At 35.6% G+C, this 15239-nt stretch overlaps 1 protein-coding gene across 2 annotated transcripts in view; it reads left to right on the top strand.

Moving 5' to 3' along the window:
• The window catches only part of DECR1 (2,4-dienoyl-CoA reductase 1), a 57852-nt gene extending 46226 nt beyond the window's left edge, over positions 1-11626 (top strand). For both annotated transcript variants that reach the window (XM_029222708.1, XM_029222709.1), the window contains exons 6-10: positions 647-746; positions 5049-5121; positions 9861-10007; positions 10469-10531; positions 10634-11626. In XM_029222708.1, the coding sequence (XP_029078541.1) occupies positions 647-746; positions 5049-5121; positions 9861-10007; positions 10469-10531; positions 10634-10693 (443 nt within the window). In that variant the 3' untranslated portion in view covers positions 10694-11626. The remainder of the gene's footprint in view (positions 1-646; positions 747-5048; positions 5122-9860; positions 10008-10468; positions 10532-10633) is intronic.
• The last annotated feature ends 3613 nt before the right edge of the window (positions 11627-15239 follow it).

The raw sequence follows: 15239 nt of genomic DNA, 5'->3' as shown, positions 1-15239 counted from the left end.
ACAGTCTATATGACATATGTATATAGTATAATATAGAGTATGTAATATAGAATATATAGTATGTATATATATGTAGTATATAGTACATACTGTGGTATACGTACAGTACCTTTAGGCAAAATCTGATCTTAGGGATCATTTCATTTGTTTTTCTTCTCTCAGGAATTGCCATCTTTCCCTGCCTGCTAAACAGTATCTGAAAATAGTGGTATCATATATTTGATACAGTTTCTTTGTGTTTACAGGAGGAGGACAAATCCATGATGCTGGAGGCAGAAGTCCCTGCTAAATTAGTTTTGGTTCTGATTTATTCTTATAAATGGGTTATTGGAAATCCTGTCCAGCTGATTATGCAGGGTATAATAGGGCCATACCTTTGAGATTTGAGCCTTGGTATTGACTCACCTGGTATAGAATTTTGATTAAGCACAGACTGGACCATCCTGAATGGCAGCAAGATTACTAGCAAAGATGTAGCAATTTTATTAGATTACTCTTTCATTAATTTAGGCTTAGTGAAGTTTTGAAAATTTCTTCAGTTTTTGTTATACCCTCTTGAATTAGATCCCATTATTATAAATAATGTTTTCCTGATGTGAATTGATTTAGCTGTATTGTTAATTACTGTATCATTTTAAAATGTCAGGAGCATCGTTTCTTGCTATTACAACCATCTATGCTGAGACTGGGTCAGGTTTTGTAGTACCAAGTGCTTCTGCCAAAGCAGGAGTGGAGGCCATGAACAAGTGAGTACTGCTGTGTTAATCCTGTCACTGAAGATAAATAATGTGCTTTGGTAGCTTGCGTAACTAAATTCCTGCTTTCTAGTCTCTTTCCAGAGAAAAATAAAACAAAGACTAATTTGGATTCACCAGGAGACATTCTATTTCATGAATAGGTCCTATTTGTCTACAGCAGCACTGTCCAATAGAATTTTCTGCAATGATCGAACTGTTCTGTAAATCTGCAGTATCCAATAGCTATATGTGGCCATTGAACCCTTGCATTCTGGCTACTGTGACTGAGAAACTAAATTTTATTTAATTTTAATTACTTATCCAGTATGACTGTGTATTATAAAGTATGAGAAAAAGGCTTATAGGAACTCAGACTAGTGTATCCATGTATCTTTACTAGTGCCCCCTCTGACCTCTCTTAAACATGCCTTCATCCTTTTATTGTACCTACTATACACGATTAATAGAACTAATATAGACAGTGACCACTTGTCAGCTCTTTTGGCCTTTTCTCAGCAGCATATGATTGCTTTTTGAATCTGTTCCCCATTGGCCTTTTCTACTGTCTTAGTTGTAATATAAGGTCTTATCATTGCTTGTCTTGCTTACTGTAATAACCCCATAATATGTTTCTCTGCTACCAGTTTCTTTTCTCTTTATTTTTTATTCACATTCCCACCAGACTCATCTTTCTACAAATGTATATCTGCTTATTATAATGCCTAGTTAAAAACCTTATATCATTTTTCTATTACTCTTTGGAATAAAAGCCAAAACTCAATATGGTATTCTAAACAGACTTGTCCCTGGCCTTTCTTTATTCATTGACTTATTTGATAAATATTTATTGTGTATCTTTTGTGTACATGGGATACAGGGACATGGTAGTGATGGAAATAGAACAGTCCTCATTCTCACCTGAACTTGCATTCTTTTACCGCTATTCCTGTGCTTTTAATTACCATCATTCCTGTGCTCTATATTTTCTTAAACACACCACACATTTTCATATCTCTATGCCTGGGTTATGCTGTTGTTTGAATTTGCTGTGATATTTTGCCTCCCTTCAGGGTGCTTGTATCACCTCCTCTGGGATATTTACTTTCATTTCTCTAGAAGAGAATTAACCATCCTCTACTCTTTGCACCCTTAAAACTTTGTTTATTCCAGTCTAGTGAGAAGACTAACACATTAATAAATGCCATCCAGTGTTGTAGATTCTAAAATGAAGGGGCACAGAGAAGGGCGCTGTAGACTATTTTTAACATATCATTAAAGCTATATGACTTCCCCACTAGAATGTGTGTCTGTGAGAGAAGAAAGCATATCTTATTCATCTTTGTGTACTCATTGCTCAGCAAGATCGGGTACATAGCTGGTGCTCAGTGCTTGTAGAACTACATAATTGTTCTCTTTTTCGAGTAGTCTCAAGGTTCTTTTTAACATTTAAACCAGTAATACACATTTGTTTGAGATACAAAGAAGTCATACTTTACTCAGCAGTTTAGTTTGAATAGAGATAATTACCATTTGGGGTTTTTTTTTAAGGTCAAATGGTATTGGAAATAAGGGATTTGAACTTGACTATTTTGGCACCATTTGTACAATATTTGTTTTGTTGAGATCTTTGACTCTTGTTAGAGGTTTCAATTTCATGGCTTTTAAGGACTATGATTCTGTGCCGCTTTTTTGGTATTACTGCATAGTGAATTGCACATAGCAGACGCTCAATAAATGTGTACCTTCCTCCCCAGCCCGTGTTCCCATCAGCCCTCTTTCATATTTTATAGTACACAATCATACCAGATAAGGTCTTGTAGGTCCCTGAATACTGCATGTTGTTTATGCCTTTGTCCTTTACTCACACTGGCCCATATGCCTGGGCTGTCTTCTTTTTTCCAGCCTACCTTCTAATATCTCCCATCCTCTTCTTTCCCCCTTACTCCCACAAAAAACTCCTAATCCTTCTTCAAGTGTCAGCTCAATTATCACCTCCTGTGGGAAGCCTTCCATGTAATTCAGGAAGGCATAGATACTTCTTCCTTTACGTAGCCTTGGCACATATTACACAGTTTCCAGGATAGTAGTATCTAGTTCTTTATACAACCAAAGCGACCTCTCTTGAGAGAGGGACTATCTCCTGAAAGCAGGGCTGCCTTTCTTTGTTTGAGGATATTGGCATATAGTAAGCTCACAATAGACACCTGTTGATTGAAAAACAATAATGGTTAACATTATTGAGTATATTGTACTTAGCATCTTAACATGCAGAGTGAGCCAGTGAGGTGGATTCCTTATGTTACAATAGATCTTGAGAGTATAAACTAGGTTAAAAGAGCTGGCACTAGAACAAATTTATCCGTTGCACCTATGAATAGAGATAGCATGGCTTTTCCTCTTAAGCCAGTTTCCTTAATAGCTTGCCCAGTTTTTCACAGAATGCTGTAAACTCTGCTCAGCTCAGTAATTGTTAAGACACACAGCTACTACTTCCCTAGCCATCTAGTAGGTGCACTACAAGTACATACCCAGAGTAGGTGTGGTCTTGGACTCTGTCAAAGGTATCACTCAGAAAAGCAGTTTTTAATGTATGATTTGCCTGAAAGAGATGCAGCCCATTTCTCTAAAATGTACCAGTGGATTAATCAGATTAACAGACTGTACTTGGAGCACAATGATTTATAAAGCATTGTTAATGTTAATGCTTATCTTAGTGAGTATCTTATAATTACATAGAGCTTATGTTAATGGGTATCTTATAATTATACAAAACTTATCCCTTTGTATCTATTGCAAGGATACAGTGTCTTAAGGACATTACTATACTACACAATTTTCCTTTTATACGTTTTCTTGGAAGAAATGTTTTATTACATTTTTTTGTCAGAAACGATTGTGTTTTTCCTGAGAGATTAGCTTGCTTTCTTCGTTATGGGCAGTGTGAATTGTGTAACTGGTTAGGCTTACCTTTTGCATAGCATCATGGAAGGAGTAGATACAAGTTTTTCACCTGCCTATTATAATTATATGGAATATCACAATACATTTAGTTATAAGTTTCATTCTTGGCTTCTTTATACTTCCTTATCCTTGTTTTGTTTGTTTTCTTTCTTTTCAAGTAATTTTGTCTTCTTCATTTGCATTACATGTATTTCTTAAGTTACGTTAAATCACTTTTTTAAAGTAGATTAAGTATATATGCACACAAATATACATATGAATATAAATTTCTAAAATAAGTTTAGGTAGTAAAAGTTAGACATATCTATCAAGTAAGCTTTTTTTTTTAAATTTATTTTTGGCTGCATTGGGTCTTCATTGCTGCGCATGGGCTTTCTCTTGTTGCAGCGAGTGGGGGCTACTCTTTGTTGCGGTGCACAGGCTTCTCATTGCAGTGGCTTCTCTTGTTGCGGAGCACGGGCTCTAGGCGCACGGGCTTCAGTAGTTGTGGCACTCAGGCTCAGTAGTTGTGGCTCTCGGGGTCTAGAGCTCAGGCTCAGTAGTTGTGGCACATGGGCTTAGTTGCTCCACGGCATGTGGGATCTTCCCGGAGCAGAGCTCGAACCCGTGTCCCCTGCATTGGCAGACAGATTCTTAACCACTGCACCACCAGGGAAGTCCCAAGTAGGCTTTTAAAACAGGTTGCTTCTTCAAGGTTTCATGTTTGCTATTAGTGTTCTATTTTGCTTCAGGGCATTTAACAAGATTCTTTTAGATTCTTACTTCCTTTTTAGCTCAGTTCAACAATTGTATTAAAGCCTAGTTAGACATGATATGGTTAATATTTTAAATCTATGTAATCCGTCTCTTACTCAATTAAGGCACTTGTAATGTTGCAAACATTGTAATCTACTGTACTATGAGTAAAGTTACATTGAACTTTATAAGTGCAGGACTGAACTCCAGAAAATGTGGGGGAGAGACATGAATCTCTTCCTTCTTTGTGCTAAATAATGATACCCTTTTTAAAAATGTGTATTGATATTGGACTTCGTTCAAAATGTGAATAGTAGGTCATCTAGCGTAGTGCTTAAGGACACTAAAGTGTAAATGGTAGATAGTACAGCAGAGTGTGACTAAGGGCACAAACTCTAGAGCTAGACTGCTACAGGTTGACTCACTACCATATGACCCAGAGCAAATGATTTAACTTCTCTGTGCCTCAGTTTCCTTGTCTGTAACAGGGGGAATAATAATAGTACCTACCTATTGGAGTTATAGTCTCTGGCATTTAATAAGCATGCAGTCTTGGTTATTAGTATTTTTAATATATAGTATAATATTTTAGAATCTGTGTTGTTTAATTTTTAGGTCTCTTGCAGCTGAATGGGGTAAATATGGAATGAGATTCAACGTGATTCAACCGGGGCCTATAAAAACCAAAGTAAGTTTTGGTTTGCTTATGATCACATTTTGAGTGATTAAGGAGTGAAAGATAGATAGATAGATTCTCATGTGTGCAGGATTTTCCAGCAATACCTTAGTTTGGAGCCCTGGTGGAAGGGAAGAGGGTTTTGCCATTATCCAACATAAGAAATAAGGAGGTGGGCAAGAATACAGCAGCTATACAACTCCTTGATAAGGTCTATTTCAGTGTTGTAATCTTTATTTTATGCCATCAATTTTGGCATTTTGTCTGATTTGCTTTAATGATCTGTTATTGTGTTATATTTCTTAATTTTTACTATATTTTAAAGGTTCTTTGACATCCTTTTTTAAAATGGAAATGTAACTGTATTTTAAATTTAAGAGATGCTTTAGAAATTTATCATATAAGCTTGGTCTTGTTATAGGCAACATTTTCTTTGACACATGTCTGTGCCTTTTCACTTTCAAACACTGTTATGCACATCATCTAATTCCCATGTCTCTCTGATTAAAAATCCTTCTGATGGCATGCATTTCACCTGAAATCAGATATTGCAACTCATAATTATCACTAATGCTGTTACAGATGTTGCTTGAAAGGTTCACAGGTTCTCTGTTCTCTCACATTACCCCAAATGACTTCACTCTCATACTTCTTTTTGTTTCCGTGTAAAGCAAGAATTTATAATCCCAACTGGGATGTTTCTTTGAAGGCCCAGGTGAAATTTGCTAAGTTGTTTCTGTTGTATAAACTGAAAATAATGCAAAGGAGTATTTGGCTTGTAGATGGTTCTGGGGTATTAAATATTAACATGGAGATGGTTGTATTAATTTTTTTAGCAGTTTGAAGGGTGGAAAATGGAAAGAACAACTACCTGAGTGAGTGAAACTTGACTGAATATCTTATTTGTTTGGCACTTATGTAATAAAAAATAATAAAATTAATGGAAAAATAATTCAAAGGCACATATTAAAACACATGATTCAGAATAGCATTGTGCTAAGCACTATCTTATATATAGTCATAGAAACTTCTTTCTAGGACCTCAGTATCTAGGAAAAATCATCTGCATTTTATTATATATTTAACATGTACTTACTGAGTGCCTTCTGTATGCAAAGGTGCTAATAAGAAAGATACAAAAACATTTGTGACAGATGCTTTCCATCAACTTTTAGTCTAGCAGTATAGGTGTAAGTTTTATGCAAATAACATGCATATAGTTTTAAAGAGATTAAAGAAAATTGAAGTATAGAAACTCTCTAGCAAGCACTGATAGAACCAGGATTGGGACCTTTGTCTACCCTTTTTCTTTGATGCTTTATACCTGCCTAGGGAGAGCTGAAGTGCTCACAAGGAGCCTGTGTGTGCTTGCTATGTCTCATGTCTGTGTTATTGAAGAGAGTTGTCACCTAGACTTACAGACACTGGTAGAGAAAAAGCCAATTATCTTTATTAATCAACACGCATGCATACTTTATCTTGGTCTGCTCCTTTTTTTTTTTTTTATTGGAGTATAATTGCAATACAGTGGTGTGTTAGGGTCTGCTCCTTTTTATCATTAACAGAAGGCAGAAATTGTTTGGCAAATTTAGTTAACGGTTTTTCTCTCTCTGGAATCTACTTGAATTTAATATTCCTACATACTTGTTTTCTTCCTTTTCTATTATTTCGAGAAGTAAGGAGAAGCAAAGGAATTTCCTCTTAAATATTTCCTGTTTGAATCATTTTCCTGTGTTTAAAAAATCAAATGACAGTAGCAGCCCTACCTCCACCACACTAAATTTGTACATATTTCAGAGTACTTTCATATGCATTTTCTCATTTCTCAGACAACAATTTTGTGAGATAGCTAAGACAGGCATCCTCATTTTACATATGAAGAAACTAAGGTAAAAGTTGTATTTTCTAGTGTTTTTTTTTAATATCTTTATTAGAGTATAATTGCTTTACAATGGTGTGTCAGTTTCTGCTTTATAACAAAGTGAATCAGTTATACATATGTCCCCATATCTCTTCTCTCTTGCATCTCCCTCCCTCCCACTCTCCCTATCCCACCCCTCTAGGTGGTCACAAAGCACTGAGCTGATCTCCCTGTGCTATGTGGCTGCTTCCCACTAGCTATCTATTTTACGTTTGGTAGTGTATATATGTCCATGCCACTCTCTCACTTTGTCCCAGCTTACCCGTCCCCCTCCCTGTATCCTCAAGTCCATTCTCTAGTAGGTCTGCATCTTTATTCCCACCTTGCCCCTAGGTTCTTCAGACCATTTTTTTTTTTTGATTCCATATATATGTGTTAGCATGAGGTATTTGTTTTTCTCTTTCTGACTTACTTCACTCTGTATGTCAAACTCTAGGTCCATCCACCTCACTACTAATAACTCAGTTTCGTTCCTTTTTATGGCTGAGTAGTATTCCATTGTATATATGTGCCACATCTTCTTTATCCATTCATCAGTTGATGGACACTTAGGTTGCTTCCATGCCCTGGCTATTGTAAATAGAGCTGCAATGAACATTTTGCTACATGACTCTTTTCGAATTATGGCTTTCTCAGGGTATATGCCCAGTAGTGGGATTGCTGGGTCATATGGTAGTTCTATTTTTAGTTTATTAAGGAACCTCCATACTGTTCTCCATAGTGGCTGTATCAATTTACATTCCCACCAACAGTGCAAGAGGGTTCCCTTTTCTCCACACTCTCTCCAGCATTTATTGTTTGTAGATTTTTTTTTTTTAAGGAGAGTTTAAAGATGCTTCCCATTTTTTTTTTAAGATGTTGGGGGTAGGACTTAATTAATTGATTTATTTTTGCTGTGTTGGGTCTTCATTTCTGCGCGAGGGCTTTCTTTAGTTGTAGCAAGAGGGGGCCACTCTTCATCGCAGAGCGCGAGCCTCTCAATATAACGGCCTCTCTTGTTGTGGAGCACAGGCTCCAGATGCGCAGGCTCAGTAGTTCTGGCTCACAGGCCTAGTTACTCCGCGGCATGTTGGATCCTCCCAGACCACGGCTCGAACCCGTGTCCCCTGCATTAGCAGGCAGATTCTCAACCACTGCACCACCAGGGGAGCCCTGTTTGTAGATATTTTGATAATGGCCATTCTGACTGGTGTGAGATGATATCTCATTGTAGTTTTGATTGGTATTTCTCTAATGATTAATGATGTTGAGCATTCTTTCTTGTGTTTGTTGGCAATCTGCATATCTTCTTTGGAGAAATGTCTGTTTAGGTCTTCTGCCCATTTTTTGGAGTGGGTTATTTGTTTTTTTGATATTGAGCTGCATGAGTTGCTTGTATGTTTTGGAGATTAATCATTTGTCAGTTGCTTCATTTGCAAATATTTTCTCCCATTCTGAGGGTTGTCTTTTCATCTTGTTTATGGTTTCCTTGCTGTGCAAAAGCTTTTAAGTTTCATTAGGTCCCATTTGTTTATTTTTGTTTTTATTTCCATTTCTCTAGGAGGTGGGTCAAAAAGGATCTTGCTGTGATTTATGTCATAGAGTGTTCTGCCCATGTTTTCCTCTAAATATGATGGTGTCTGGCCTTAGATTTAGGTCTTTCATCCATTTAGAGTTTATTTTTGTGTATGGTGTTTATCTCTGGGCTTTCTATCCTGTTCCATTCTGTTTTTGTGCCAGTACCATGCTGTCTTGATTACTGTAGCTTTGTAGTATAGTCTGAAATCAGGGAGCCTGATTCCTCTAGCTCCGTTTTTGTTTCTCAAGATTGCTTTGGCTATTCGGGGTCTTTCATGTTTCCATGAAAATTGTGAAATTTTTTGTTCTAGTTCTGTGAAAAATGCCATTGGTAGTTTGATAGGGATTGCATTGAATCTGTAGATTGCTTTGGGTAGTAGAACCATTTTCACATTGTTGATTCTTCCAATCGAAGAACATGGTATATCTCTCCATCTATGTGTATCATCTTTAATTTCTTTCATCAGTGTCTTATAATTTTCTTAGTTTCAGTTGTTTTTGGTGTCTGTCCTCAGTGGCTATGGTTGGTTCAGCGGGTTGTGTAGGCTTCCTGGTGGATGGGACTAGTGCCTGTGTTTTGGTGGATGAGGCTGGATCTTGTCTTTCTGGTGGGCAGGTCCACGTCTGTTGGTGTGTTTAGGGGTGTCTGTGGCCTTATGATTTTCGGCAGCCTCTGTGCTAATGGATGGGGCTCTGTTACTGTCTTGCTAGTTGTTTGGCATGGGGTGTCCAGCACTGTAGCTTGCCGGTCATTGAGTGGAGCTGGGTCTTGGCGTTGAGATGGAGATCTGTGGGAGATTCTTGCCGTTTGATATTACATGGAGCTAGGAGGTGTCTTGTGTACCAGTGTCCTGAATGTGGCTCTCCCACCTCAGTGGCACAGCCCTTACTCCTGGCTGGAGCACTAAGAGCCTGTCCTCCACATGGCTGAATCACTGCAGAAACATTCTGGAAATGAAGCATGCTATTCTCCTAAGCCCATTTAGAAATACCTTGGAGAAGAATCATGGAGTCCCTCCAATCTGGTTTTCCTTTTTCCCTCCAATCTGGTTTTCCTTTTTCCTTCTGTCCTTTCTAGTGGTTTTTTAAAGGTCAATATTGGGTAAAATGAATATGGAAGAATTTGGCAAAACTCTCTGTTGCTTACAAGTACTAAGGTATGAACAGGTTGCCATAGTAACATTCCATTTACTGCAAATTTGTTTCTTAAATAGGAAAGAGGTTGTATTAAAAAAAAAAAAAAAGCCACCTAATTATTTTCTTAATTCCTAAGGGTGCCTTTAGCCGTCTTGACCCAACTGGAGCTTTTGAAAAAGAAGTGATTGACAGAATTCCCTGTGGTCGGCTAGGAACTGTGGAAGAACTTGCAAATCTTGCTGCTTTCCTTTGTAGTGATTATGCTTCTTGGATTAATGGAGCTGTAAGCATTGTTGTCTCTCAGCTTTTTTGGGAGGTGGATTTGGCGTGGGGAGGTGGATTGTAGAACCAATCCTGACGATGTTGAATGTAAATATGATTTAAAGTATTTAATTAGCTGTATTTAGTATATTATTTATAATATAGAAATATTAATATATATTGTTTAGCTTATGGAGTTGATTCATTGATAAATTAATTTTATTAAATGTAAATCACTCTGGTAGGCATGCCTCTAAGATGAACTTTAAGATTGGGTATAATTTGAAATTGTAGAAATGATGGAGAGAGGATTTTAAAGAGAGTAAATCAATTTAGGTTTAATCATCAGTTTTGTCCTTAAAATTTAGGCTTTGATTGAAAGTGCCAAGGAGATATTCTATCCAGTTAGGAGGGAGAAATGGCTAATCGTTCAGAAACTTTTTAAAAGAAGTTAGTTTCACAGCTTTTATTATTATTTTTCAGGTAATTAGATTTGATGGTGGTGAGGAAGTACTTATTTCAGGGGAATTCAACAGTCTGAGGAAGGTAATGCCATTTTGTGAGTATAATATAATATTGGCAGTGAGGATACTAAGCTTTAAAAACACACAAGAACCTCATTAAATTGACTTTTTCTTTTTGTGGTAGGTCACCAGGGAGCAGTGGGACACAATAGAAGGACTCATCAGGAACACGAAAGGCTCCTAAGACTACTCTGGCCTTCATCTTGGTTATAATGGAAATTATACAAACTGTCTATAATCTTTTGAATATTTTCAAGTCTAATAAATTGTTACTTAGCAAACATTGAGCGTGTATTATGTGCTAGGCCAATGGTAGGTTGATCTTGTATATTAAAAGATAAATAAGATGGGCTGTTGTCCCTTTAAAGAATTTTTTAAAAATAAAAAGAGGAAAGTGAGTGAAGGCTTTTGATAGAGGTGAAACGAGACTGGAAGTGCAGAGAAAGGAACAGATATTTGTAACCTGGAAAAATCAGGAGAAACTTAATGGTGAAAGTACTATTTGAATTATATATTAAAACTATGTCTTTGGTGATGGTGCCTAAAAGAAAGTAGAGGATTTCCAGTAAATCTAATGGACTCTGTCTTTTCAGTGTATTTCCTTTTCATTGGACTTATGAATTGTCTTCTTTGGATAGCTCAGTATTAATTCAAATAAGTTCTTGCCAAGACCTATTTTGTAGCCAGACATTTTATTTGGTACTGAGAATAAAACATGAATAATCTACAGCCTTTGCCCTCTTAAAACTCATTATCTAGCAGGATAGATAAACCTGTAAATAATTATTTATGATTCATTGTGATAAATATTCCAGCAATGTTAAAGTGTGGAGGGGGAAGTAATTCAATCTGTCTCCAGAGTTTAGAGAAAGTGACACCTAGGAGACAGCATTCCATCTCAGCTTTTAAAGTATATATTCTCTATGAATTTATGGTCACCAGGGGGTGGGGAGGTGGGGAGGGATAGACTGGGAGTTTCAGACTGACATGTACACATTGTGATATTTAGGATAGATAGCCAGCAGGGACCTTCTGTATAGCACAGGAAGCTCTGCTCAATATTCTGTAATAACCTAAATGGGAAAAGACTTTGAAAAAGAATAGAAAAAAAAATTTTTTTTAAATAAATTATTATTATAAAAAAATAAAGTATACTGGAATAGGAAGTGCTAAAAAAGATAAAGTATATATTCTCATGTAGAGAAGATGAACAAAGCTCATAAAATATTTTTATGTATAATTTCATTTCATTCCATATTTGGTTTGACTAATTTGTCATCCTAAGAATCAAATAATAAGAAAACCACAGTCTCAAGTGTATATAGCTATAATTTTGATTTTATATTAAAAAAAAGTATTTTGCTTTCATAGGAATCATTCATTACATGCTCACTAGACTGACTTTCCCAATTGCCTGAATTACCAAGAGAGGGGACCAGCTTCTATCTTACCTCCTCTGAATAGATCTGAAAAGGAATCTAGTTTTCCTGTTTGAATTTATATGCTGTAAGCCTGATATGCAAATCCTTATTACATTGACAGTTAATTTCGTGCATAAGTTACATTAAATTGTGTACATAAATGGTTTAGAATGAGTGGCCTTGACATTTCCAATAATTTTGCCTTTCACTGGGGTACCATACCCAGTCTCCATTTTACCTTTAACACTAACCATAGTTTTCCTCTCTTCTATCTACATCTTTCTTCTTTATTTTTAAATTATCAATACTTCTGTGGTGTAGGAATAAAAAGTGCCAGTAGTTATATAAATTACCTTTCGTAAGTTTCATCACTTCTTATTTTCTTCATGATAAAATTCAGGATTATAATATCTGCTTCACAGGGTTGTTATGAGGATTAAGTGAGATGAAACAATTAAAAACACCATGTAAACGTAAAGCACACAAATGAAAGACAAGACCCTCCTGTTTTTCTACTCTTTGATTTTTAAGACATGATTATCATAGAAAATGTGAGAATACAAAAGAATAAAAAATTTAAAAACTAACTTCCTAAAGAAAACTTCTATTAATACTTTGGTATATTTATTTTCAACCTTTTGCCTTTTTTCATTTAATTTTTATTTTTTATGAAACTAATTTGTTTATATAATTTATATAGGGAAGAGTACTACTGCAATCTCTGCTCCAAAGCTGTCTTCCCATGTAACTATCTTCAGCTCTTTTAACCAGTTTTTTGGTTTGTATTTTTGGGTTTTTTTTCTGGAATATACATTCTTCCCCATCCACTAATTCTACAAATATAACCATATCCCTATTTTTGGTTAAATTTATATTCAGTGTTTACATTTTTATAACTTTATTAATATTGCTTTTTCCTCAATGTTTTCTCAACTTCCCTACTTCTTTTTAACCTACTTCATTTTAACAGTTGAGATTATATGATAAGTCAGATCCTGTTTCTCATAAATAAAAGATTTTTTTATATTTCATTGTTTTATGTATCATACTTTGATTTTTTATTCTTAGAATTAGTTTAAAAAAATCTTTGGTATAGTATATAAAACTGTGATGAATATCTTTATGCATAAAACATTTTTAGAGTTTGGAATTTTTTCTCCTGATAGATTCCTGGGAGTAATATTATTAGTCAAAGTTATGAAGCTTTTAAAGACTCCTGATACACATTTCCAAATTGCTATTCCTGAGATTTGTATGGGTTTAAAAAACCCTGAGCTATGTGTGCTAGTGCCAATTTCAACAAATACCTACCAACATGGGGTAGTTTCACTTTCAAACTATTTGCCAATTTCATAAGTAAAAATTGATAGCTCCTTCAAACATGTATTTATTTAATCATGAGTGATAATACTTTTCTATACTTAATGAATGTCCTGTTTGTCTTTTTACCTCTTAATGGGGTATCATAAAAATTTTGACTTGTCTGAGTTTGTATACAAATTTTTCTTCTGTTGATCATCTCTTAGAGTTTGCTTCATTATTGTATGTTATTACAAATGATGAATGAAGAAGCAAAGCTTGCAGGCATGGCAGGAAGGACCAGAAAAGAGATCATGGTAATATCATTTGACTGAAATTTCTTCCTAAGAAAAATTTCTTAGGAAGTCTGAAAGAGAAACAAACGTTATTGATGGATAGTCACTATATTTTATGACACAACACCTTTGGGCTGTAACCATATCAATGTTTTACCATAAGAATTATTACTTTTTCACACTACTTAGTAACTTCTCTAAGAGTCCTGCTTCTAATGCGTTAACAGAAGAGTTAATACTCAGAAAATTAAAGTGAGGATTATTGGTAACAATATCACTCATCTTAGAATTAATGTATGAAGACATCCCCAGGAAATGTTTCAGGTAAGGAGTAACAGCTATTGTTACTTTGTTCTTGAGGAAAACTAAAGCAGTGAGAATTTAAGTGACTTTGAATAATAGAATTTTAGAGCTGGAAAAGTCTTAGAAGATGGCACTCTCAACCCCTTCATTGTATAGTTAAGGGAACTGAGGCTCAAGGAAGTTGTGACTTGGCCAGGGTCACATAATTAGTCAAGCTCATGTCTCCTCAACTGGACCAGTTTCTTGGGATCATAATTTAAACCAAGAGACAATAATAGGGTCTTTATGAGATAACAGTTCTATTGAAAAATCCTTCTTCAAAGGAAAAAAGCCCATTAATTTTTTGGGGGGAGGGTTCTTGATCAATTTTATTTTGTTGTAATTGAACATAAAAATATTTGTTATACTTTCATAAATTCATTCTCAACTTCAATCCCTTTAATTTTCTTCTAAGATCTTACATTTCTCAACTGTACAGTAAAATAATCCTTGGATTTGGAGACAGAAAAATGGCGCTTAGTATAAGATCTCAGCCCCTTAACACTAGCATAGGTGATTTTGCCTGCTCTACCTTGTGCACACTCTCCCCTCACACGGGCTCTGTCACAGCAGCTTTCTTTCTGTTCCTTAGGATTGTTCAACCTAGGGCCTTTGCACTGGCTGCTTATTTGTCCTGTGAATGTACTTTTCCTTATCTTTATATGGCTGGCTTCTTCAGAGAGGCTTCCCTATATCCCTATTTGCACACCATTAATTTTTAAAAACTTTTAAGTGACCTATGATTTCTAAAAGTACTCAAATCATGAATTTTCACAAAGTGAATGTGCTTTTATAACCGCTAACCAGGTGAGAAACAAAATATCACCAGGAATCCAGAAGCCTCGCTTATGTCCCCCATCATGACTCCATTTCTCTCCCTAAAACTAACCACTATCTTGACTTGTAACCTCTAAGCTAAGCTGCTTTTGAAGTTTATTTAAGTAGAATTACACAACATGTATTCTTCTATTGCTGGCTTACTTGCTTATGCATTCTCATTGTTACATAACATTCCACTGTATGAATATACCACAATTTATTTGTTCTGCTATTGTTGGACATTGGGTTGTTTCTAGTTTGGGCTATGTCAAATACAATGCTGCTGTGAGCATTTTTTTTTTTTTTTTTTTTGGTGAAGATAAAACATAGAAGTGAAATTGCGGGATTGTGAAGTGTGCATATGTTCAAATTTAGTAGATACCGCCAAATGGCTTTTCGAAGTCTTCACAACCTCCCATCAAGCAGTGTGTAAAAATTTCCATTGTGCCACATCCTCATCAATACTTTTAGCCTTCAAAAATCTCTAACTTTAGCCTCTCTGATGAGTGCATGGTAGTATTTCATTTATTTTAATTTGTATTTCTCTTGATTA

The sequence above is a fragment of the Monodon monoceros genome, unplaced genomic scaffold (assembly GCF_005190385.1).
Source record: "Monodon monoceros isolate NGI ecotype Baffin Bay Population unplaced genomic scaffold, NGI_Narwhal_1 Super_Scaffold_14, whole genome shotgun sequence".
NCBI classification, from domain to species: domain Eukaryota; kingdom Metazoa; phylum Chordata; class Mammalia; order Artiodactyla; family Monodontidae; genus Monodon; species Monodon monoceros.
The sequence above is the reverse complement of the archived record's forward strand: the minus strand, read 5'-3'. Positions and strand labels throughout refer to the sequence as shown.